General features: G+C 48.0%; 1 protein-coding gene across 13 annotated transcripts in view; it reads right to left on the bottom strand.

Annotated features, from left to right (window-relative positions):
* The window catches only part of TNS1 (tensin 1), a 325194-nt gene that overhangs the window by 284315 nt on the left and 15795 nt on the right, over window positions 1-25084 (bottom strand). For 2 of the 13 annotated variants that reach the window (XM_081196845.1, XM_081196843.1), the window contains exon 1: window positions 6729-6839. The exons of the other annotated variants lie outside the window; for them this stretch is intronic. In XM_081196845.1, coding sequence (XP_081052971.1) covers window positions 6729-6824 — 96 coding nt within the window. In that variant the 5' untranslated portion in view covers window positions 6825-6839. Of the gene's footprint in view, window positions 1-6728; window positions 6840-25084 lie in introns of those variants that run through there. 13 annotated transcript variants of the gene reach the window in all.

Genomic DNA, 25084 nt, shown 5'->3' with positions numbered 1-25084 from the left:
GAAACCATGGGTCAAGGCTTGTTTTGATGCCACATCATTTAACCTCTCCACAATGATGTCAGGATGAATGCTAATTAAATAGCCAGCGTCATCTAGCCTGCAAACAAATCAGGCTGAATGCTCAATAAACAGGTCATCCGGAAGCAACCTTTGAAATACAATCCAAATGAAAGCATATATTAAAATATGTGACCTATTTTTCTTCTCTTTCTTTTTGCTACAAGGCAAAAGGTCACTGGGGTTAGTGAAACAAGGAAAGGGATTTGTAGGTCAAGTTCCATCTCCTTATCATCCTACACTCTGGATTTTCCCTACACATTCATTTGGTCAATTTCTGTGCCAGTTATTTGCAGCCTGGGAAGCTGTGAGTAATAAATGCACTTCCCAGCACATGTGAATGCAGTACACATAAACATAAAAGCAACAACAGCAGCAAGACCTGTGCTCATAGCCAGTGCATACCTGTGAAACTGAAGGAGTCACCTAAGCTTGCAATCCCATGCACCACTGGGCCAGAAATATACCCACTGTGTGCCCTGTTGTGCAGCATCACAAACAATAGCTTCAGAAGGGGAATCTGAAGCAGAGGAGTGAAGGGGTGCTTAATGCTTTCCCCATCCACAACTTCACTCCATATCATCCTCTTCCCAAAAGCTGTCCCTCTCACTCACCCACCCTGGTTCCAAATACTGTATAAGGACACCCAACCCTGCCCACAGCCAAGGCATGCCTGTGAGATGGGAAGGCATTTAGGTAGAGAAACCATGGGTGATGACAGGGTTAAGCACCCACCACAGTATAGCTTCCCCCCCAAAAAAATGCTTCTTTTCCATTTTAAAAAGGCTTGCGTTAAACATTTTTGGATGCAAGATTGTGGCCTGTAGGCTTTTCTCCCCGTACAGATATAGAAGGCAAAAGGCGGGATAATATGTTACCAACAATTGCACAGTCTAACTACTGTTTCTTTGTTTAGTGAGCTGCCCTTATTGCCTAAAGAGTGGGATATAAATCATATGAATGAATGAATGAATGAATGAATGAATGAATGAATGAATGAATGAAAACCTAGCTAGCTTCTTCTTCTAGGGAACAATAACTGCAGAAGCAGGCAATTTTGAACTGACTACTGTTTTTCTACCACAACTACAGCCAGCAGCTTTCCAGGTCTGCAATACTCTTACAGTGGTGTCTCTGGAACACCACAGGGGGAAAGCGACTCGAGAGGAAGATGTAGTGGAAGGGAAAAGGATAAAGCACCCCCTCCTACCTTGTTACTTTTCCATTCCAAATCCCACACTGAAGCTGGTTTCTACACACAAGTTGGTTCTTAAATCAGTTCTTACTTCATTCACATTTGTAGCCACCTTCAGCCATGTGAAAGCAAGTCCAAGACTGGCCACAATGCTCATTCACATCACAACTGCCCCTCCTCTCTTCCTTCTCCCACGTGATCAACATCCAGGCTTTATTAACACAGAAGCTCCCAGGGGTCTACTGAAGCTTCACATTGGAAAAAACACTCAGCACGACTTCCTCTGGTGGCCCCTGCCCTGCAGATACAAGGAGCCAAAATTGCCTCCCTTTCTCCCAGTTTTGGCTCAGGCCTGCTCTAAGGAATGTGATGCTTCTGTGCCACTCAGGGTGAGAGTTTGGATGGGATGAAGAGTTGGAGGCGGGTGAAAGATCTTAAATTGCTCAAAAGCCACTGAGTGAGTCTGTTGACACAGAGTGGGGCCCTCTTTGTGTGAGAGAGACAGAGGGGGAGTGAGTGGGCTCCCATAAGTGAAAAATAGGGTGGGGATTCTTGTTAAGACCAATGGTTGTTTAATCTGTTTGAATGTCTTGTGTTTGTTTTTTACCTAGGTATTTGGTTAAACTGGAATGCTTACAATTTTTGTCATAGTTTTTCACATCTACCTCATGGCGGAACGGCAAATCTGTTGTTTATCTGACCTGTTTATATTATTTTGTAATCTGCAAATACTATTGTTTTTTCTCTGTTTATTTTTATTACATTGTTTCCCCACTCCGGGATTGAAAAAAAATTCAATGAAGAGCAGGTTATAAATACTGTCAACAAATGATAAAAGAAATCAATTATGCAAGCCAAATCCCTTGAGTTAAGCCAGGGGGAGCCTGAGGCATCAGAGACCTGCAGTCCGCCACCAAGAATTTAGTGGACATTCACTGTTGCCCCCAAACAGGGGTATGGGAGGGGAAACCTGGTGGCTGCCAGCTATCATTAGACAACAACCAGCCCTGGCCAGCATGGCCAATGGCCAGGGCTGATGGGGGCTGCAGTTCAGCAGTATCTGGAAGGTCACAGATTCCCCACCCTTGCCCCAGAATAATGGGATGAAAACAACTCCTGAGCCCCCTGCAACACAAGTGTCACTGCACAGCACAGCACCCCCTTCAGGGCCTCAGAAGCACAGCAAGCACAAAGGGCTCTGGGGTGGAGAGAGAAGGCATGAGCTAAATGCCCTGGCCCCTCACTGCTGTCTGCTAGCAAGCCTGTGTGGTCCCACTGCACTGGAACCAATTTGGCCTTTGCTATACACCCTACAGCTAAGTAATTTGCTCAAAGCACTTCTTGCACCAAAGACAACAGCTGCCTTCTCTCTCTCCCCTCCCCAATCCACCCCCCATCTCCGGAGGCATTGCTTTGGCTGCAGCAGAAGCCCAGGAAAGCTACTGCAGCGTGGTGGTGAGGATGGCAGAAGCTTCTCAGCAGCAGCAGCAGCAGCAATACAACTTGGCCCCTAAACTCCCTGCTAAGCAAGCAGAGAGGGGAGAGCTAATCATCATGACAAAAGAGGCAGCGCAGGGAAGCTGGGCTGCAAAGTGCCCGTGGTGCAAGGCAACAGCTTCACTCAGTCGGAACAAGCCACTTTGCTAAAGGACCCTGCAAGGGCAAAGGGAAGAAGAAAAGCCCGTTGCCTCCTTCTCCTCTTCCCGCTGCTGCTGCCGGGGACTCTTGCCACACAGCACTGCTCTGTGAAGGAAACTGCAGCTACCACTGGGTCTCAGATAACTGGGGTTGAAAAGGGGGGGTCTCTCTCTTTAGCATTCTGCCCTCCTAGTTCCTCCCACCTCCAGCTCTGATGGTGCACCTCAATTTGGGCTGGATAACCCGAGCTTTTAGAGCTCTTTACAGGCCATTCAGACCAGTATCCTGTTTCCACCGGTGGGCAGATATGGCTGCTTATACCAGCATGAAGATTAAACTCTCCATTTCCCCTTTCCCACTCCAACCTACACTGCTCACTCTAATTGTGGGTCCCACGTGCTCTTTCCCTTCTCCCAGCATCTTATGGCACTATCCTAACATCTGCTTTCTCCTATTGAAGTCAATGGGGCTTACTCCCAGTTGAGGGTTTTGATTGCATTTGGTGCTATAATTGCTGATCCCTAGAATACACAGATGATAGCTATGATGCAGGAGGGATAGCTTTCCCCTAGCTCATTTTAAAATAACACAAGCAGGAGGGATTAAAAGTTATATGGTACATCATCAGAGATGGCATGGGCACTAGCCAATAGGTATTTATGACACTCATGCAACCATTTTCTCTGCACAGCATTCATCAATACAACAGGAACATTAGCTAAGCAACAAAATACTGTTGTCTTGGTTGTTGGAAAAGTATGATTCTTCAGCAACAAATGTGATAGCTGTAAGAAATATACTGTGATCCCTCAGAATAAATGAGAAATGCCTGCATGTTTATTGCAGTCAATGGTTTTTTGCAAGCATGGTTTTGTGTATTGTGTGATTCTACAACTGCACTGCATTGTAAGGAAGGAATCCGGTATTCCACATTAAATTTTGTCTCTTACAAAACTCAGGTTTCATTACAAATAAAGTTTCTGGGCCTTAGGACTGCAATGATAGACTTGAAAGTACATTGGCAAAATGTCAGGAAGCTGAGAGCCAGTGCTGCTGCAACTATGGTTTCCACAATACTGGCTACTGATACTTCAGCTGAGGTTGACTGCATGCTTAGTCCACACAGCAAACTCCTCTCTCCTGCTTTAGCCCTGGTTAAGGAACTGGCCATCACTGACATTAACCCTGGTTAAGGTGAACCTCTCTCTCTTTTTAATGAGAACTTGAAACCAGAGTCTGAATCTGATTAACAAAATTGTTTAAAAGGGAACCATAGTGGCCTTAACCCTGGTTACCATGGGAGTGGGGAGAACTGACATATTCTGTAACTGTGGTTATGACAAAAGAATGTAATTTGTTTCTGGGGAGGGGACCTGCTGGGGAGGAACACATAACCACACAGCTTTCTCTTGGTCTCTTAACTGTGAGCAGGAGCTAGCAAGATATCTGCAGATCCTGAGAGGACTAAGCAGGATTTTAAGTCATTGAAGGCGAAGGCCTCGTGTGTTTTTTCCCCTTTTTATGAGCACAAATTATGCAAAATAAGCAAATACATGCGCATCTGCTCAATTTATTCAATTCACAGAATTCAGATCTTCACAGGCCAGAATATGGGTTTCACTGGTGCAGAACTTCCATCTTATTTTAGTTTACTGCAGAGTATGGACAGCCCTAGTAACAGATTCATGATGCCATGTTCCCCTGCTGTGTTTCACATCTACAGTCTTGGCAAAGCTTCCTCCCCCACCCTCCACCCACAAGAATATCCCTAATCCCTCCTGGCTCCTGCACACTCAGCATGGGGGCCTTGAAACATTGGGGTGCGGGAGAGACATAGGGGTCACCAGTGCTGGGAAGGTATCTTCCTCTAGCCTCAATACCAGGAACTGCAGTCATTTGGGGCAACACACAGAACATGCTTCAGATGGCTGCAAAGGCAAGCCAATTCCACTTCAAAAGCAGAAGATGTTCAGGGCCCAAAACATCCTTAAGGCTCATCCAAATGCACACCCAAACTTCACCAGAAACCCTTCCCAGGAGAGCTTCTGCAGAAGATGCCAGGCCACCGACTCCCTTCCCCCTCAGATCAAATACAGCAGAATGGGTTGCAAATCTGCTCCATGAGGAGCTTGTGAGCTGGAGGGTCCTAAAAGGTGCTGCTGGTCACCCATGCTGCTTTCCCATTGCCCTGGTGATGACATGACTGAGAAACCGGAAAGAACATTTTAAAAAATCAAGGGAGGGGGACAAGGAAGGAAAAGAGGCTGGGAGAAAAAAATAGTTTAGAAGAACTTGGTCTTATTTTACTTTATTATTGCATTCCACAGAGCTTGTGGAAGGGGGAGGCATTCCAAAGGAATTCTTCCCCCCCCCCTGCACTCTTTCAATTCATCCTCCTGCTGAGATGGATGTGAAAACCTTACCCATCATTTCCCCAGGACAGACACACTTCTGACATTCCATCACTGACTGTTCTCCAGACAGACAGATCCTTTACTTGTACCACGGTCACCATGCTCTCCTTCAAGATATATGGTGAGATTTTACAAAGAGAAAAGAAAAGCCTGGCTTCTTACAGATGCAGAAACCAGCATCTGTCTCTGGGATACCCAAGTAACAAGTGGTATGTTGCTGTGATGTGTCACCCCCTGCTGGCTTAGGGAGGACACAAGACACTTGGCCAGGCAGGTCCGAAGCAGGATCACTGCAGGGCCCTATGTATGCCTACATTTGATTTGAGTGTGGTCTTTAGTGTGCAGTTTGATACTGGAATACAGCCACCTGGAACCTGCTTTGCAATCCTGCCTGCCTCACCCCACCTGTTATATATATCTGGGTAGCTTTCACTGTTGTTTCACCAGCAGCAGCCCTTTTGTTCAGAACCTTCCCAACAATGCAGCAGCAGCAAACTGATGGCAGCTCCCGACAGCATCATCTCTCCTGGTCCCCTGCTGGTGACATTCCCAAAGGGAGCCAGGAAAGAAAGAGCCACAGAAGCAATAGGATAAGCGAGGTGTGTGGATAGGGTGAGACAGGCCCTTGGAGCAGCCGGCAGAAGCATCTCTCTGACTGTATAACCAATGTGCAAATCAGGCAGGAGGAGATTGGTCAGTAGCCCCCCACCCCCAGCACCTATGTGCAGCGCTTAGACTGTGTGCGCTCTGCACCTGGCTCCTTCTGAGCAGTGGAATCGCTGAATTCAGGAGCAAGTTGCCTCCCCCCCTTTCTGCTGTAGGAACCTGTGTGAATTTGTCAGGCGCCAAAGAGAGGTCCATTATGTGGGTGAGCTGGTGGGTGTGCAGAGATCCAAGTGCATGGTAGAGAGTGCGTGTGTGCTAAAGGGTACATAAGCCTTAAGTGGCTTGAGACGTGTGTGTGCAGTGCTCCATGTTACAGCGACTATGTCCCGCTCAGCAGCTGATGAGCACGAGGGCGCTTCTGCAGTCTGCGAGCCAGCGAACATGTCACGGTTGTGTGCGTGTGCATGCATCCAAGGGAGAGTTGGACAGACCACGCTCGGGCAGCGGTTGCAGGGGACTTGGTGGCCCCGAGGCAAGCACGCCTGGTGGGCAGACGACTAAGCCTGTGCAGAAGAGGGGGGGGGCGGTGAACTGAACAATCAAGGCGCGAGCCAGTTTTATGCAGCGCGCGCGGGGAAAGGACTGGGGAAAACTCGATTGGGGAGGGGGGATCCGATGTGTCTTCATGATCGCGCTGCTGCGGGTGGCGTGGCGGGCTCTTCTCGCCAGTTAACTCGGAACTCCCTCACACTACGCAGCTTTTTCGAGGTGACGCCGCCATCTCTCCCCCCACCCCCCGCCAATGCAGCCCCGCTTACCTCCCGGTGCAGGCAGAATCGCAGGGGCAGGAAGCACGAGAAGAAGTATTTTCCCCAGCGGATCAGGGAAGCGAAGCACCAGCTCAGGCGCGTCATCGTTGTTGCTGCTGCTGCTGCCGGGCGAGGGATCCCGCTTCGCCCCGAAGTGGGAATCCCCGTTCACACTCCAGCCCCCACCCGGAGGCGACCGAGGAGCGGGATGGGGAGTGAGGGGGGGTGTCCTTCCCAGCCGGAGGAAAATGGAGAGGGGAGAGAGGGACGCGGGCAGGCGGGCGACAGCCGAGGTTGGTGCAGGCGCGTCGCGTCCCCCTTGCTTCGTCGATCGCAGCCTCTGCAGAGCCCTGCGCGCCGCGGCGCCGGCGGCGGGAGGCAAAAAGAGGGGCGAGGACCCTGCGGGGCGGCGGTGCCGGCCGGATGGATTCCCCTCGCAGCACTGACCCGCCGCACGCGGCTTCCCGAGCGCTGGCGGCGGCGGCGGCGACACCGCCCCCCTCCTCCTCCTCCTCTCCCTCCTCCTTCTCACCTCCCGCCCCCCCGCGCCCGCCAGCTCGCGCGCCTCTCCGGCAGCGGCAAACGGTAGCGCGGACTCTCCAGCCCCGCAGTGCGCGTAGGGGCGCAGGGCGACGCGGCGCTGCCTCGACCAGCTCCCTCCAAGCCGCCGGGGAGCGCTCCGAGTTCGGGCCGCGCGCTGCTGGGGGGTGGCGACGGGGGGAGGGCGGAGACGCACGTGCCGCAGCCGCGACCCGAACCTGCCCTCACGCCCAAGCGGACCGCGAAGGACAGCGCTGCCCTGGCCTGCGTCGAGGGCTGGCCAGCGGTCCCTCCCCCTCCCCGCGGCGTTAACCCTAATCGATCCTGCGAGTCGCTCAGCCTTCACCTCTTGCTCCCAATCGATAATCGACGCCTTCCCCTTCGCCGTGGGGGCCTCAACGACAGAGGGTTTTTTAAGGGAGGGGAACACCAGCCCTGGGTCTCGCTCCCATCCCCAAATGTTCTGCTCGTGGATGATTAAAGCGCAGCGTCTTCCCTCTCTTCTCTCCCCCCCCCCCTCCGCGCGCATCAAACAATCTCCATCGATGGCTGATCGACACCTCCCGCCCCCTTAGTAATGTGCCCCTCTTCGATGGGTACGTGATTTCCTTCTCCTGACCTCCCCAGTTCGTTGCCACAATCCAGTCTCTAGGTTTGCCATGCTTAATTAACCAGTTAGCAACACATCACTCTGAAGAGCTGCGTAAATGGCACTCGTGATCCTGTATCAATTAGAAGTAAGTGGGTTCTGTGCATACACATAGATGCACGCGTTTAGCCTTGATATCTGAGGAGCGTGGTTGAGGGGCGCTGGGAAAGGGAGGGGGGAACGGCTTGTCAGTTCAACCCGTCGAGTCCTGGCTTTGAGGGCCATCAGAGTTGTAGGCGTGTGCTTGAAGAGGCAAGGACGCAGGAGCAGGTGGAACTCTACAAAGTCAATGCTGTAAGGCTTTTAAAAAAATGAAGTAAAATGCGGGACATCTCATTTGAGAAATTTGGAGGAGAGGGCCAATAAGAGTGGCTGCCTTCCTAAAGCTGCACACTTACGCCAAGGCAGCAGGCTCAAGGCAGTGTGCAAATGCACACATACAACCAGGGTACATCAAAGCAGGCTGCATCAACACAAAGCATGCTCTGTGACAACAGTGCTCTAGAAGGGTATAGCAGAACAGGAATGCAGGGACTCTACACCCAACATTGTTCCTTCTCCTGGGTCCCACCCAGATGGGCAGGGCAAGGGATCCACAAAAGTTGAGAGTCAGCAGCACACACTGGGCAGCACAAGTCAAGTCCACATTGGAGATCTGAAAATGGCTTAAAGCCTCAAACTACACAAGGATGTTGCAGGTTAAACACTGGTCAACACAAGGAGATTTCAAGCAACTTGTTGCTAATGCAGGCACAGATGCAGCCTGCTCCCTATTGTCTACATCCAGTTCTTTTTTCAAGAACCACGCCGCCTCATTCTGAACCAATAATGTACTGTATCTGAATTTTCAATGAACCACCAAACGGGCTGTATAAGCTTTCAGCCCAGCATTCCTCATGCACTCACGCTCTAACCAAGGATGAGAAACAATGCTGGCTTTTGGGCACATGTTGATTTGCTGCTGGCTGGAAGCTTATCTGAATCCAACTGGCTCCCTTCTCCCAGTTTGGAAGCATCCCAAAAAGGAGGCCCCTGCTAATCTCGGTTGGTTCTGAGACACGTCTGGGCAGCAGAAAAGCCATGCAGACAAGAAATAGATGGTGAGGGGAAGAGTTGGGGAAAAGAGAGACAAGGCTACAGAAGTAAGGCACAGACTTGGTAGTGCAGGTAAGTGATGAGAGACTGTGATTGGATTCAGTGATCATCCATGGGTCCCCTTTTTGACAGTACTGTGTATTACTTCACTTACATCAAAATGTGGCAAGTCAGTCCTGTTGCATTTGAGAGCCCCTCCTGCTCTTTCTGCCAAGTGAGGCCCTGGACTTCTGCCCCAAAGTCCTGCCCTGGCAGCATCACAGGGCACAGACTCAATTAAGAGGACCTGATGTCATCAAATACTTGCTGTGATGGTGTTTGGCACAAAAACCAGGGCACCTCAGCAGGAATAGGACATGCATCAGTTAGGATGTACCGTTCCAGAAAAAAAAGAGCTATTTTGCACCATGATGGACAAGGTCAGTGATAGCCCGTGACAAGGTTCCTTCAGTAGTTGCTAATTTAAGTCTTCACTGCCAACAAAGGAAAATATGGTATGGATTTGACCAAAGACACAGAAGTAAAACAACAACAACCTCAGTTAAATGTAGGCCAAGTCCCAACTGTGTCCCCTCAACAAGAAAAGGGGACTTGTGTTCTGTCAATGTCTTTGCCGAGACCAAAACTACCAGATTCAGTAGATTTGCCTCTTGATCCTAACCCACATTCCAAACAGCCCTCCAGTTGGAAGCCATATAACCTATCAAGACTAAACTTCTGTCAGCAGGATTCCCAAAAGTCAAGTTGCTTTTAAGAGTCACCCAGTCATCCTTTAAAATTAAACTAATGTTGGAAGTCCCTGTTGGATGCCATGAAAATGTTGGCTGATGAAACATAGGAAGCTTCCTTATATGCTTTCAAACAATTGGTCCATCTGCACTGTCTGGCAATGGCCCTCTCAAGTTTTATGCAGGAATCTTTCCCAACCTATTCAAAAATGCCAGGTATCAAACCTGGGATGCTGTACATGCAAAGCAGATGCTCTACCAGGGCCGCAATACCTCAAGGACCGCCTCTTTCCATATGAACCTACCTGGACCCTGAGATCATCTTCTGAGGCCCTTCTTCATGTATCTCCTTGAGAGGTCTGGAGGGTGGCAGCATGAGAACGGGCCTTCTCTGCAGTGGCTCCCTGTCTGTGGAATGCTCTTCCCAGGGACGTTCGCCTGGTGCCTTCATTATACCTTTAGGTGCCAGGCAAAAACATTCCTTTTTAGCCAGGCCTTTGGTTGATTTAATTGACATCCTATACCCTTTTAAAATGTGGGGGGGGGGGTTACTGGGTTGTTGCTTTTATTTTGATTATGTATTTTGTGGTTTTATACTTTGATTTTATTCTGTGAACCACCCTGAGACCTCCAGGTATAAGGCAGTATATAAATTTATTATTATTATTTTCACTGTAATGATCTCTAGGTCCCAGGCAGCATGCTGCAATACTGGCTTATAAACCTCACCAGAACCTAATGCCTATTAACAGCAGTGCAAGGTGAACTGTTGGTTCACAGCTGCAAGTTAACCTTGCAGCAAAACACAGGACTGACAGACTCTGCTGGTTATAGGGAAAGAGAACTGTGAGGAATTCACTGGTGTACAGTCCTTGGAAGCACCAATCTCCTACCAGTCACAGAAGAATGGATGGGACAACAGGTAAAAATAGGACCCACCAAGCTTTGCTAACTCGACTGTTCCAGAGGAGAGTCAACAAGTGTTAATGGCAACTTGTCTAAGAAGAGTCTACACCAGTGCCCCATCTAGTCCAGCATCCTGTTCTCACAATGGCCAACCACATGCCTATGGAAAACCTGCAAGCAAGGAACCTGTTTATTAGGTTCAAAACAAACAAACTTAGTTGAATGGACTACTAGTTTTATTCACCCTGGCCTTGTATTTTTTGTTTTAGCCCAAATGTGGGCAAAGATTAGATGACATTTTGGAATTTTGTTCCTGTTTTTTTCTTGTCTCAGGAATCTCCATGTTGGATGACCACCAAAAGCTGCATCTGAGTTTGTATATAAATCTGCATTCCCCAGTAGTCTTTTTTTTCCCCTGGCCTAGCTTGTCTCATGCAAATTGCCCATTTCCTGTCTGGTCACGTCCCTTGTTGTACAAAGGCCTGCTTGGTTTACTGTTTCTTCCTGGCCAAAGAAAACAATAGTCTAATTACTGGACTGTTTCTTCTCACTAAATAGTTCATAGCTTTCCCCATATGTGAGCCCTGGCAGACCTACTCTGCTGATGTTATGTACTCCATTGCCTTAGGTCATTCTGTGATACCTTCCTAAATGTGAAAAGTAAGACCTGTCTCTAAGAAATTAAAAACACAATCTTATAAGGGCTACTCAGAATTAACCCCCATTGAGTTCAAATGGGCTTATTCCCAGGTAAGTGATGATAGGATTGCAGTCTAAGTTTGAAAATTACTTGATCCTGGCAATCTCAGTTAAGAAAGATTAGGATTGGCTGGTTCAATTGTGATGTCACTTAGTCTCTGCAAGGAGTTGTTTAAAATAGGAATCATTTCCAAAAGAGTAGTTGTGTTAATCTGTTGCAGCAAAAACTACTGAGAGTCTCATGGCCCCTTAAAGCAGTAGAACCTGTGGTCTTCCACATGCTGGACTCCAACTCCCACCTGCCCTATAAGCTGCTCTTGCCAATTTGGAGGAAGAGCAGGGGTAAAAGCATTCAGTTATGAGTGGGAAGGATCGCATCCCAGCAACCTAGCAGAGAATGGGGTGCATTGCTTGCCTGAAACTATTTTCCTAGCCGCTCTGGGCCAGGGTGTAGAGACACAATTTTTGCACTCCTCTGGGCCTGCGCCTTTGCCAGGAGCCAACCTACCCAACCCCTAAGTATGTCCCTGCCTGTTCTGAACCATGGAGTACATGGCGGCAAGTCCCACTGGAGTGCACAATCCCACAGCAGTGGCTAGCACACATTCCAGCAGCCTAACAACTCCAAAGCCCAATCTGGCCAGGTTCCTACCTTTGCAGCCAATCTGGGGGTCAGGGCACCTGGAGGTCAGTCCCACACAAGCAAAGCCCCAAAGAGCTCCCTGGGCCATCCAAGCCATGGTCCAATCAATGTTGGAAGCTAAGCAGACACAGCAGCTCAGCTCTGCTTCCCTGTGACCCTCACCTGTTCTGAGTCTACTCCAGCTGAGGAATCACCAGAGCTAGTGAGCCCCACCTGGGCAGCTAATGAGCTGGGCTGTGGGCCCTCGCTTGCCTCAGCCTTCTACAGCATACCTCCTGCTGCTCCTTACACCTCAGAGCCTGCCATGTTTGGGAAGACAGGAGCCCCTCTGGCTCTGGTGATGGGTCCTGCTGCTCTGGTTCCTGTACACTGACCTCCATCTCCTCAGCATCCTCCATCACCCCATGAGTACTTTCTACACCAATCTCTCCTTCTCCATCCCCAGCCTGCCCCGGTGTGCCCCAGTCATGGCTAAACCCCTCACCAGGATCCTCTTCCTCCTCCCTGCCATCCTGCCAGTTCATGACACTGGCCAATCAGAATGCAGTTAGGCTAAGGGCAGCAGGTTACCCCTCCCGCTCCTGCTTAAAGGTAGGTTTGCAATTGCCCATTGCATTTTGCACTTTCAGATGCTTAGCATTTGTGTAGCACTTTAGAGAGTTCAATTTATTTTGTGTGCATTATCTCAGTCATTGCCTTACAACAGCTTTGCAAGATAGGTCAGCAACATTATTGCCATCTCCCACCTTGAGGATGCTGGGTGAGTGGGCTGAAGGAATATTGGCCGCTTTGGGCATGTTCAACATAGAGCTGAGGAGCAGACTAGGGGATTTACATCTAGTCTACTGTCTTCTCCTCACAGTGGCCAACTAGACGCCTAGGGGAAGCCTGCAACCAAGACTGAAGCACAACAGCAGTCTCCCCACTTGTGCTCCCCAGCAACTAGTATTCAGATGCATACTGCTTCTGACATGACCATCATGGCTAGTAACTATTGATAGCCTTAATAATCCACTGATAGCCTTAATAATTTACTAGTTCACTGTTCAGCCTCTTAGCCACTGTGTTCCACCGGATGTATTCAGCACAGCATAACAACAAAGGATAGGGCAGCTCTCATAAAGGAGCTCCTGGGCTAGGCCAGCCTCAAGTCTAATTCTCTCTTGTCAATAGCCTATTTCTTGCAGATGAACAGAGACAGGGGTCCACGTTTAGCTAATTCATTTGTATGGCCCGTATAAAACTCACACACTGCTCGCATCCCTTAAGCAATTCAGTGCTAGGTGTTAAGCTGAGCTGTTGCGATCAGCTCTACTGATTACATTGCCAGGGAATGCAAGCACAGCACAAAAACCCACAGGCCACCTACTGGCACAGAGAGGAGCTTTGGCGCTGCACTGCTACTGGGTCTGACCTGGATCTTTCCCTCCAAGCCAAAGTGTGCAGAATACTAAGCTTCTGTCTACAGACACCCATGACCTCTGCCTGCAGCGGCAGGCACTGACCTACTCAGGTTTTTTATCCGGGTGGAATGGCATCTTATAGGAAGCAGCATAGGCCTGTTCCCCAAAATAGCAACTCAGTATCCAGTTCCTCCCTTCCCTCTTTAACATATAGTAAAGCTATACCCACATCCTGCCTCATTACTATGTGCATTTTCCCTACCCTACATACTACAGAGCACAATGGATAAGTGTAGGTGGTGCAGCATTGGCATAACATGTCGCTCTGATTCTTGCAACCATGTTCTGAACTAACACTGGTTTCTGAACAATCTTCAAATGCAGCTCTGTATATAATGCATTGCAGTAGTCTAACCCAGAGGTTATTAGAGCATAGATAACTGAGGCCAGGTCAGGATATAATCAGGTATTCCTGTCTGTATTAGTTTCTTCTCACTACCATCTGCTAGATCACCTGGTCATAGTCTTCCCTGCTGTGGTGAGATGCATTGTATTTCAATTCAAATTATATAAATTATTTGCAAAATGGCATCTATATGTATAAATTAGCACCTGCAGATTTATGCAGAACTATGTCCTCTTTTGTCTTCTTTCTGTTTCTTTTTATGTGATTCATTTCCTCCTTTGGGGCAATGTGTTATTTGCTATTCCATAGCTACCTGAAGTCCAATTGCACAATACGCCTTGCAACTACCACAATGCCTGAGTCCTAGGCTATGCTTCATGTTGGATTCAGCATTTGCTCCTCTTCTGAGTGATGTATCTTGAACAGCTGCTCAAGTCAAAGCTCTAGTGGCACCAACTAGAAACATTCAAGATGTTTCCAGTAAAGAAACTGGTCATTGGCTGCTGCCTAGAACACTTCAGCTTAGCATTGTGGTGAACTCCCAAGATGCAGCAGCCCAAGAAGCTGAAGTGGAGCCACAATGCTCTCAAATGCCTCTTGTCACTCAGAGCAGGGTATCCTTATGATGGCCAATAATGTCCAGAGGGCCCAGATTATGTTGAGACTGCCACGAATCCGGATGCTAGCCCATCCCTGCATCTTCTGAATGACCCTGCTACCAAAGACCTCATCACCATCACTCTCCTCACAGGTGTTAAGTTGCCAAACCCCTCGCAGAGTGAATGAATGGTGAATAAAATCTGCCTGGGAACCAAACAAGAGGCAGGGAGGAAGATAAACTATAGACAGCCTGGTTTGAAACATGCCAGATGGCAGTCCAGCTTGACCTCAATGCCAGGCAATGGACAACTTCACTTTCTGCATTCATTTCAATGCAACAACATACACAGGTGACAAGCTTGCCTCTTATTTCCTTCAGAGAAGTGCCAGTTCTCCCTGACTATTTATTGCGCCAATGCCTTTCCAGAACTATTAAACCAAGCGGGTTAGGAGGAGGTCCTGTTCCTCTCCCATCTGCTGCAGCCTGGTGCATTGGAACTAGGAACGCAGAAGCTGACATTGCTCTTGACAGAGTTGTGGCCTAGGCCTGGCCTCACCTCAGGAACACTTGGCTAATTACTCTGCCAGGCACTTTAATCAGGGAATTGCCAGCAAGGCCTCACACAGCCCTTGCTCAAGAACCCCTCCCCCTCTTCTTCCAGCACTGGCCCATTTGCTTTATTGTCTCCAGAGAGCACAGGCCCAACTAATTTAATTTTGCGCTCTGACCAAGGACGCACAGCCGTCCTCTGCCTTCAACTGGGAACGGGGAGGAGGGGAGCAGCTCCTTTAAGCTTTCCCCCATGCCCTGTGCATACGCATGAGGGCAACCATAGGCTGAGATCTCCCCTGCACCCACCAATAAGGGGGCTTAACACAGCTGCCAGGCCATTAAACCAGTCCTGTTTCTGATGAGAGAAGGAAGCAAGTCTGCAGTGCCCAGTGCCCATTGGGACTGGTAGGGTGGAAGACAGGGAGCCTGACAGTAGGGGGCAACAGAGCCAATGACAGGCAGAGCAAACTGATTCTAGTTTTGTCTCCTCTGTCTTTTCTACTGAGTTATATAAGGGCAGCACAGAGACTAAGGGTGAGGAAGCTGACAGGCAGGACTGCTTACTGGACTGGCTGTGAGGAAGAAAGCAGACGGGGGGGGGCGGCTGAGGGCAGATTGAGACTGATGGGTCATTGAGATCGAAGCAGCCTCCACTGGTAAGAGAAGCAAGGCCAGCTGCAGGACCAGTCCAATATGTTCTGCTGCCTGAGGAGGAACAGCTAATGGCACCCCTCTCCCCTACTCAAGGCCATTAAGGTTGGCTGCATTCTTCTGACACAGGTGACCATAAATCCCACAAGTGCCTCAGCAAATATAACAGTGAAATTAAATTGCTATCAATTTGCTGCCCTTTCACAAGACCCCAGACTCAACTGCTTGAGGCAGCCACCTCGCTGTGCTCTGGCCAGTGCCAGATTTTAGAGGGCCCTGGGCAATGTGCCCTTTGGCAAGCCCTCTGTTGGTAGGCTGTGGCAGGCTTACCAGAATCAGTCAGCTGCCTCTCTAACATTGCCAAGCAGCTTGGCCCAAACGCCATTTTAATTTCTCGCAGTGTCCTGGAGCTACACTACACTATGACAGAGACAGTCTGGGGAATTTAAGTTGTGCCTGTATACACCTGGCTGGGCCTACGTGGTGTGCCTGGTTGGGTGTTTAGGGTTTTTAATAAGAGGTCTCAGAGCAGGCACCAGTGGTGGGTCCCTTTTGTGGCCTTGGCAGCTACTAAAGGATGCCAGGTGCTGACCCTGACCCTGGCAAAGAGAGACAGGGCCAAATTAGAAGTAGCCATGCAGCTTGAAGACAGCCTTCCATGTTCATGAGCCAAGTTGCCATGCATGGACCATTTTCACAGACCATATCCGGTTTGCAAATCAGTGGTTCCTCCTCGCTGCCCTAAGGGGAGCTACTGCTAACCATGGTTGACAATACTAAGCTAGAAAGACAAATAATCTGACTTGGTAGAAGAGAGTGTTTTATGTTTCTAGCTTAGTCTCTGAAAAAAATGCATTGCCTGATATCCAGTGCCACTCACACAAATGCACACATGTGCACACATTTGTCTACACTGAGGGAATTCTTGGAGGCCCACCCCCAAGTGCCCCTGCCATTAGAGGTGGTGACGGAGAGAGAAGGTTGTCCTTGTTGCTGCAACTACATATTTCTTTTCAGCACCAGGCAAATATTTCTCCCTCTCCAGGCCTTTTAAACTCTGGTGGCAATGGTTTTATGCTTCAAACATTTCTGCTCTTTTATTCTTTTATTTGTGTTAAGATGTTGTTGTCTAATCAGAATTCAGTCCCATTGAATTTAATGGTACTTCCAGGTAAAAGTGTACAGGATTGTAGCCAAAGTCTTCCATAAGTAAGGACAACTTACACACTGGGCCTTTTTGGATGTAAATGCTAAACTATGGTTTAGCATTATGTGCCCCACCCTACACAGTCCTCAAGCTTGCACACCACACCCTCTGCCTCCTTCTCTGGCATGGGCACAAGGAGGAAACTGGAAGATTATGCTTTTAAACTAAACATAATTCCCTGTGACATCTGAACTCAGAGAAACTATGGTTAATTTAAACTAAGGGTGGGGGACCTGTGCTCTTCCATCATCTTTGACCATTAGCTATGCTGGCTTTAGCTTGATGGGAGTTGAAGTCTCAACAACATCTGGAGGATCACGGGATCCTAATCCCTGGTTTAAACTATCTTCAAACAAGTCTGTATCAGTCCTTAGTTTATGAACCTAACATATTTGATAACCAGAGTTTAACCTAACCAGAGTTTCCCCAAGTTCAGATGTAACCGGAAACTTTAGACACTTCCACTTTTAAACTGAAGAAAGTGGGGGGAAGCAGACCTTGTAAGCCTGAGACTCATGAACGGAGGAGCCAAACTGGGCCAGTGTGCTTTTGATGTGCTTTTAAAATCATATACTTCCAAAAATGTAGAAATATGAATGAGACAAATAGGTCTTTGCAGAAACATGCACCACACAATTTCCTGCATCATAGAAGAATATTACCGAGAAAGCTGGGACTGGCTGCTACACATTCTATCCATACAGGTAGAGTGTTGCAGGGGTTTTTTTGTGTTTTTTGCCCCATTTCCATTGCTCCTCCCCCCCAAAAAAAATCCTGATTTTCTACTGTATATTCCTAGGGGTAGTTGGATAACATGGATGCCTAAGAGAGCAGCGTGTCCCAATCATTCACTTTACAATATCATCACTGTCATTTGGGATCCCAGTCCTGACACAGCAGAAACCGTTTTGCAGATGAGGCTTCAGACAAGCTGTTGGCAATGATTCCAAAGTCTTTTTTTGACTGGGAGCCCAGCAATTTTGTTATTTAAGTAATTAACTCACACAATGGTCTAAGAGAGCAAAGGCTTAATCACAAGGGAGGCCTGGGGAAGTGGCAGTGGTGCAGGGATCCGGTGGGGGGGCGGGAGGAGAGAGCGAGAGAGCTAGACAACGCAGATTTCAAATTTAGTCAAAGGATGGCAAAACAGATACCAGGGTCTGATTTGGTCACTGGAGGCTGATTCCTGTAATAACAACAACAACAAAAACCCAGCATCCTCGAAATTGAATTTCAGGCTGGGGGAAATCCAATGTCACCATGAGACACACAAGCAAAGAAACTGAGCTCTGCAGCTAGGAAAGGAGAGGGATAACAGGAGTATTCAAAGAATGCCGAGAATTCTCAGTCCTGAATTCATAAAGCCAGCATCACCACATGCATTAGTTGATTCTGGACTAAGAGGCCTCTTCGTTTTGCAGTGGAGGGTTGAGGACAGAAGCTACATCACTGGTGGATGACCAGCCAGGGCAGTAGCTCCCCTGAGCAGGGCTTTCACTACTGTATACTCTTGCAGCAAGAGAGCATCTCCTCACAAAGTATAGTACTAGGTGGTCATGTGACCTCCTTTAGGGAAGGGTTGTAGATCAGTGGTAGCACATCTGCAAACATCTACCTTCTTTTGTCCTTACTTATGACAATTTTTTTCTCCTCCCACCCCATGAGTGGTCAGTCTATATTGTACAGAGTATAGTTCCAGGATAGCAATCCTGTAAATTATTAGCTGTGTGCAAGTCCCATTCATTCCCAGTAGGTCTTATTCACAGGCAGCTGTGTGAATGACTGGCGCCAGAGTCACCATGTCCTTTTTATTTTATTAAAAAACTCTTTTTACATTAAGGGCCTTCTTGCACAATCACTTTTATTGTACAAAAAGTAATTATTTCTCTCACGCCTGCATGCATCTTTTACAGGGACTCTGCACTCTCTAGTCTTTTAGAAGTGCATTATTTTCTGCCTGAGAAGGCAGAAGACTTCCTTCCTGAATGGAATGTGGTCATGTGACTATTGTGAGCACCGTGAGACTTTTAATGTGTGATGTGACTGATGATCAGCAGCACAACTCCTCAATATGTGTGGTCCTGTTTTATGTTTTGTTTTTTAATTAAATTAAAAATTTAATGTTGTTTTTTCAGGCCATTCACTCTTTACCTGGGGAGTTATACACATCTGGACAGATTCAAGGATGGGCTGTGCCTGGTGACCAGATGCAAAGGACTCTTGATTGTTCCTCTAATATTCAGGTACAAGAAGGGATTTGAGCAGGAACATCATGCCGTGTAGGGATGAGAAAAGCAACCCCATCTTCTGTTCAGCTCTTAAGGTTACAGGGGCCTTATGCTCCTTTGTATCCTATACCCATCCCTCAACCAGATTGGCCTTGGCTCTTGGAATGAGTACATCACACCTTGCAGGTAACTAAAGATGCATTTTGAATTGATGCAAGGGCACACGCTCATCTCAAACTTCTCTACTATCTAAGCAACCACTAGAGGGCAACAGTAGCCCTCCCTAACTGTGCATGCTCATAGGTAGGCTCTTTCTCTCTATCTCAACCCTCCACCTCTGAGTCAAGTTCTTTCATTTCAGTGAAATAAGGGGGGGGGATAAGAACTTATATCAGCTTAACACTACTGTCATATTAAACACACACACACACACACTCAAAAGAGAATAATAATAATAATAATAATAATAATAATAATAATAATAATGTAACAACAACTTATTATTTATACCCTGCCCATCTGGCTGGGTTTCCCCAGCCACTCTGGGCGGCTTCCAACAAAATATTAAAATACAATAGTCCTTCAGATATTAAAAAACTTCCCTAAACAGGGCTGCGTTCAGATGTCTTCTAAAAGTCTGGTACTGTAGTGGGAGGGCATTCTACAGGGTGGGTGCCACTACCGAGAAGGCCCTCTGCCTGGTTTCCTGTAACTTCGCTTCTTGCATTGAGGGAACTGCCAGAAGGCCCTCAGTGCTGGACCTCAGTGTACAAAAGTTCTGTCAAAGAAGCAACCCCATCTCTTTTGCCAGGTCCTTTGCTGAACCTTTTTCTTTTTTAATGTTCACACTGGCAACTCATGACCACTGGGTCTGGTGGGGCAGGAGGCAGGGGGGCCAACAGTAGGTGGCGCCAGAGTCAGTGACAGGTGGAGCCAAAGCCAATGACAGGCAGAGCCAACACAGGACTCAGCTCGCAACCCCAGAGTTGGCCATGACTGGACCTAATGGTCAGGGGTCCCTTTACCTTTACTTTATACAGCTGCAAATAAAACGTTTTAAATGTGTTGTAAAGTGCAATATACAAATGTGACACTAGATGGCGACAGTGAGCTATGCCAAATTCAATGTGTTTTTCACAGCTTTTTAATATGTGTGTAGATTCCACCTAGGGACGCGGGTGGCGCTGTGGGTTAAACCACAGAGCCTAGGACTTGCCGATCAGAAGGTCGCGGTTCAAATCCCCACGACGGGGTGAGCTCCCGTTGCTTGATCTCTGCTCCTGCCAACCTAGCAGTTCGAAAGCACATCAAAGTGCAAGTAGATAAATAGGTACTGCTCTGGCAGGAAGGTAAACGGCGTTTCCGTGCGCTGCTCTGGTTCGCCAGAAGCGGCTTAGTCATGCTGGCCACATGACCCGGAAGCTGTACACCGGCTCCCTCGGCCAATAAAGCGAGATGAGCGCCGCAACCCCAGAGTCAGCCACAACTGGACCTAATGGTCAGGGGTCTCTTTACCTTTACCTAGATTCCACCTAAGTCTAGCACTGTCCCCCATCCTCCTCCCTGCTGGATTTTATAAGGGCTACACCAAGACTAAGGAGGATGAGGAAGCTGATAACCAAGACTATCAAAAGAACCCAAAAAACCAGATGAATTAATTTTTATATGCAACAACTAAGGCAAGAATACTATATGCACAAACATGGCGAGATGTGGGGGCACCTACTAAAGAGGACTAGTGGCTGAAATTGATAGACTACTGATGGATAAGGATAAGACAGACTTTAAGGAAGACAGGGAAACGTTCATAGATTACTTTAAAAACTATTTTAAACATATTAAAACACAAGTAGGCTTTGAACAAGAACAGCGGTAAAATTGTACCTGAGAAAACTGTGGTGGAGATAAGGAATAGAATAACTATAATATGCAGCAATATTTGAAACTTCGGGGAAACCACGGAGGGGTGAAGGGAAATCCCAGTGTTAATTGATTGTTAATTGTGAAATGCTGTATTGATTTGTTGTTGTTGTTTAAAATTTATAAAAATAAAAAGATAACCAGGACTACCCACTAGACTGGTTGCAGGTAAGAAGGTAGCAGTTGGGGGGGTGGCTGAGAGCAGGCTGAAGCTGATGGGGTAATGTCCCACTTGCCCAAATACAGCAGCCCCCACTGCTGTACAGGAGAAGGCACATAGATTATTGCAAACAGTCACACGGTGTTGCTATTAGTAAAGGTAAAGGGACCCTTGACCATTAGCAGACGACTCTGGGGTTGCATGCTCATCTCGCTTTACTGGTCAAGGGAGCCGGCATACAGCTTCCGGGTCATGTGGCCAGCATGACTAAGCCGCTTCTGGCGAACCAGAGCAGCGCACGGAAACACCGTTTACCTTCCCGCTGGAGCGGTACCTATTTATCTACTTGCACTTTGCCGTGCTTTCGAACTGCTAGGTTGGCAGGAGCAGGGACTGAGCAATGGGAGCTCACCCCGTCACGGGTATTCGAACTGCCAACCTTCTGATCGGCAAGTCCTAGGCTCTGAGGTTTAACCCACAGCGCCACCCACGTCCCATTGCTATTAGTGGTAACAAACAAAAAATCCATCTACAGTAGGTCAGGATACCGTCTTTATGAAATCTCTCTACCAAAGAGAAGAGGCAGGAGGTGCAGGCTGTCCAGGTGAGCAGCTTCCCAGCCACCAAGGTCCAACACATTTGCTGCTACCTGGTCCTGATTACAAGACACCAAGGTAGTTCATAACTGACTTTTTGAAGCTACAGAACTTTAGGTCTAGCCAGAGCTTTAGGCTGCATCCAAGACCACATATAAGTGGCTTAAAATTTGACAATCCTTATATGGTTGAATTTAAGGTGTCTCAAGCCTTCAGGACACTCAGTTTCTTAGCACTGGGCTTCCCTAGCCCTTCTGTGACATTGAAGTGGCTAAAGTCAATGGCAGGCAGAGATTGTGACAACTCTGTCTGTCCAGGTCCACTGTTACATCAGAGCATATCAGCCCAAAGAGCCAGGGAAGGCAGAGCGATTGGAGGTCCACAAGGTGATTGCAACTGAAGAGGTCAGAGGTCAAGGACAGGCATGCAGGCCCACCAAGACCTGTGCTTTCTCTTATTTGTTACTATGAGATGTGCATATGATCCCACATGACCTGTGTGCACAAAATGTACTTGGATATCGCTCATGGCCCAGTCATACTGACTCTCTGGTGTCGGTTGGTGTCCACTGTAGGAGACAGGACAGAGGATGAGTTTACTCATTGCTCTATAACCCAGTCTGGCAGTAGCATGTTTCTTAACTCCACTGACCTTCTGACAAGAAGAAACCCTGTTTATTGACCGTGCTAATTTTTTCCCAGCTGCATTTTTTAAACAGTAAATGGGCAGCATGTTGTAGAAAGTGTTTTCAGCTAAAATGCTTACACCTACACACGTACACCACCTCGAGGGGTGTCAGAACTTGACTCTGATGTGGATTATAAAGCCAGGGAATGTTGGCAGGAAGGACCGAAAAGGCTTTCCCAAAAGCATCTTGTGGACTTTTATCTCTCTCTTAGAGACCTACCAGACAGCCCAGTTTGGGGAAGGGAGAAGCATTGGCTTTATCGGAGCCAAGGTGCTAATGACAGGGAACAGCAGGCCTTTTTCTACAAAGTGACAAGGCTTTCCACAGCTAAAACCTCCATTTTAGTGAGAACCCACCAGTGTCCTGCCTCAGCTGAGAGAGCCCTGCCCATGTTTCATTCCTTTCAAGGTATGCTGGAACTCTCAGCATGGAGTTAGGGGTTACAAGTACACACCCCACCTTGGAGACTTGAAGTTTACATCTAAAGCAGGGGTGGGGAACCTCCCTTTATGGTTGGACTACCACTCCCATCGGCCCCATCCTGCACAGCCAACAGTCTGGGATGATAGAGTCCAGCAACATCAGGTGAACCACATCTTAGCCATCCCACCCCTGAAGGCCTGATGACATCATGGCCAGCTCTGCTATGTAGTAAGATGGCATGATCTGCTTCAGGTGGCACAGTGGTGGCAGCAGCAGGGATACATGGAGGCAGGGATTGGTATTTAAGGCTGCAATCCTGTTCCCTGGGAGTAAGCTCCATAGACTTATCTCTGAGCTGACATGCCTAGGGTTGTGCTGTGAATGATGCAACAATATTTTTCAAAGTACAGTGGTACCTCAGGTTTAGAACTTAATTCTTTCTGGAGGTCCGTTCTTAACCCGAAACTGTTCTTAACGTGAGGTATCACTTTAGCTAATGGGGCCTCCCGCTGCGCCATCACAGTGCAATTTCTGTTCTCATCCTGAAGCAAAGTTCTTAACCTGAGGTACTATTTCTGGGTTAGTGGAGTCTGTAACCTGAAGCGTATGTAACCCGAGCTACCACTGTAATAATAATAATAATAAATTTTATTTATATCCCGCCCTCCCCAGCCAAGCCAAGCCGGGCTAACAACAATCAAATAAACAATCAAATAATAACACATTCTAAAAATATTTCATTATAAAAATTAGTTAAAATCAAATTGACTGCTTCTATGGGGAAGGGGAACACACATATCCTTTGGTTAAATGCTTTGAGCCAAAAATGCCTGACTTAATCTAATCCTCTCACTGCATCCACTCCCAGCTTGGGCCTAGGCTCAATAAACAAAGGGCAAGGTGGCCCCTACCTGGGATGTTCACAGGGCCATGGACTTGTATTTTAAAACACACCCAAATACCTCAAGGTCAGGCTACTGATGACACGAGGAGACCGACTGAAATGAATAGACCTAATTTAGTTATCTTCATTCATTTCAGTGGGTCTGCTCTGAGTAAACAATACTTGAATATAAGCACACACACATATATATATTCATATGTGCAAGCTATTCAGATCCCTTCTTACCAGATGTTTTTCATGGCTGTATCCTACTGTAATTCATCATAGCAGAGTTAGCTGAAAAGTGCCCAACTTGGAATATAGCCATTCCCCCCCCCTTTTTTTTTCCTCCAGAAACTTTGACAGCTGCTGGACAGGCAGACATTCAACAAGTAACTTTCCCTAGCCTTTAGATGGAGTGACAGGGAAATGCTACACCTGTTGAATGTCTTCCTGTCCCACTGCTATTAAAAGCATACAGCCTCTGTCAGCTGGGGGGAGGTGGGCAATGATTGTGCCAAACCTAAGTCCAGTTGCCTACTCTTTATCCCCCTACCCGTAACATCTTCACCAGATGCCATACAGTGGGGTGGGTGTTCCTTATTCCAGGCATCAAAACGTTCCTAAAAGATGGGACATTTTAATCTTGCGAGAATTGCACTGGCATGGGAAGGGCGAATGAGGGAGGGAGTCACCTGCAAATAACGGGGCCGAGGTAGGCAGAGTTTAGCAGTGGGAACCGGACAGGGTCACCTCTAGGGCCTGGGAAAGGAAGAAAATGCCCGCCTCCCCAAACAGGCCTTCGATTCAGGCAGCCGCCCTCCATTCGAGCCAAAGGCTCCTCTGTGCTTCTCCCTTCCAAGTGCGATAGGCAGGCAAGAGGCCTTGTTTGTCTCGCTCTTGGATGGGGTCCAGCTGCGAGGGAGACATCAAAGAGGGACTGGGAACAAAACCCAAGGAAGGCACAGCCCTGGGAGTGCGGAGAGCTAGAGCTCCCGGGCGGCACATAAAGGAGTTTTGCAGAGGGCCCATCAGCAGGGGATTGTCTGTAAGCCCCCAAGAGAGCAATGCTTGGAGATAAGGGAGGGAAATGACAGCCAGCTACCTAATTGTGATTACAAGGGCCTTTTCAATGACACGATGAGTCACTTGGAAACATGGGACACAGCAAGGGCAATGTGGAAGGGGGCCATGTTGGCCCATAGGGAGACCAAGGTGGATCGGAGACAGGCTGGAGCTGAGAATTTAGTGGGAAAGGCCAAATGGAAAAAATGACGGAGGGAAGCCACTTTGCAAGCAGAAGAAGGGAAAGGAGAGCAGTCCCCAACTACAGATGCCATCCTTTTTCCTGGTCAAGACTCCTGTGTGTTAACAGCCAGAAATCCAA

The sequence above is a fragment of the Podarcis bocagei genome (genome assembly GCF_964188305.1).
Source record: "Podarcis bocagei genome assembly, chromosome: 1".
NCBI lineage: Eukaryota > Metazoa > Chordata > Lepidosauria > Squamata > Lacertidae > Podarcis > Podarcis bocagei.
The sequence above is the reverse complement of the archived record's forward strand: the minus strand, read 5'-3'. Positions and strand labels throughout refer to the sequence as shown.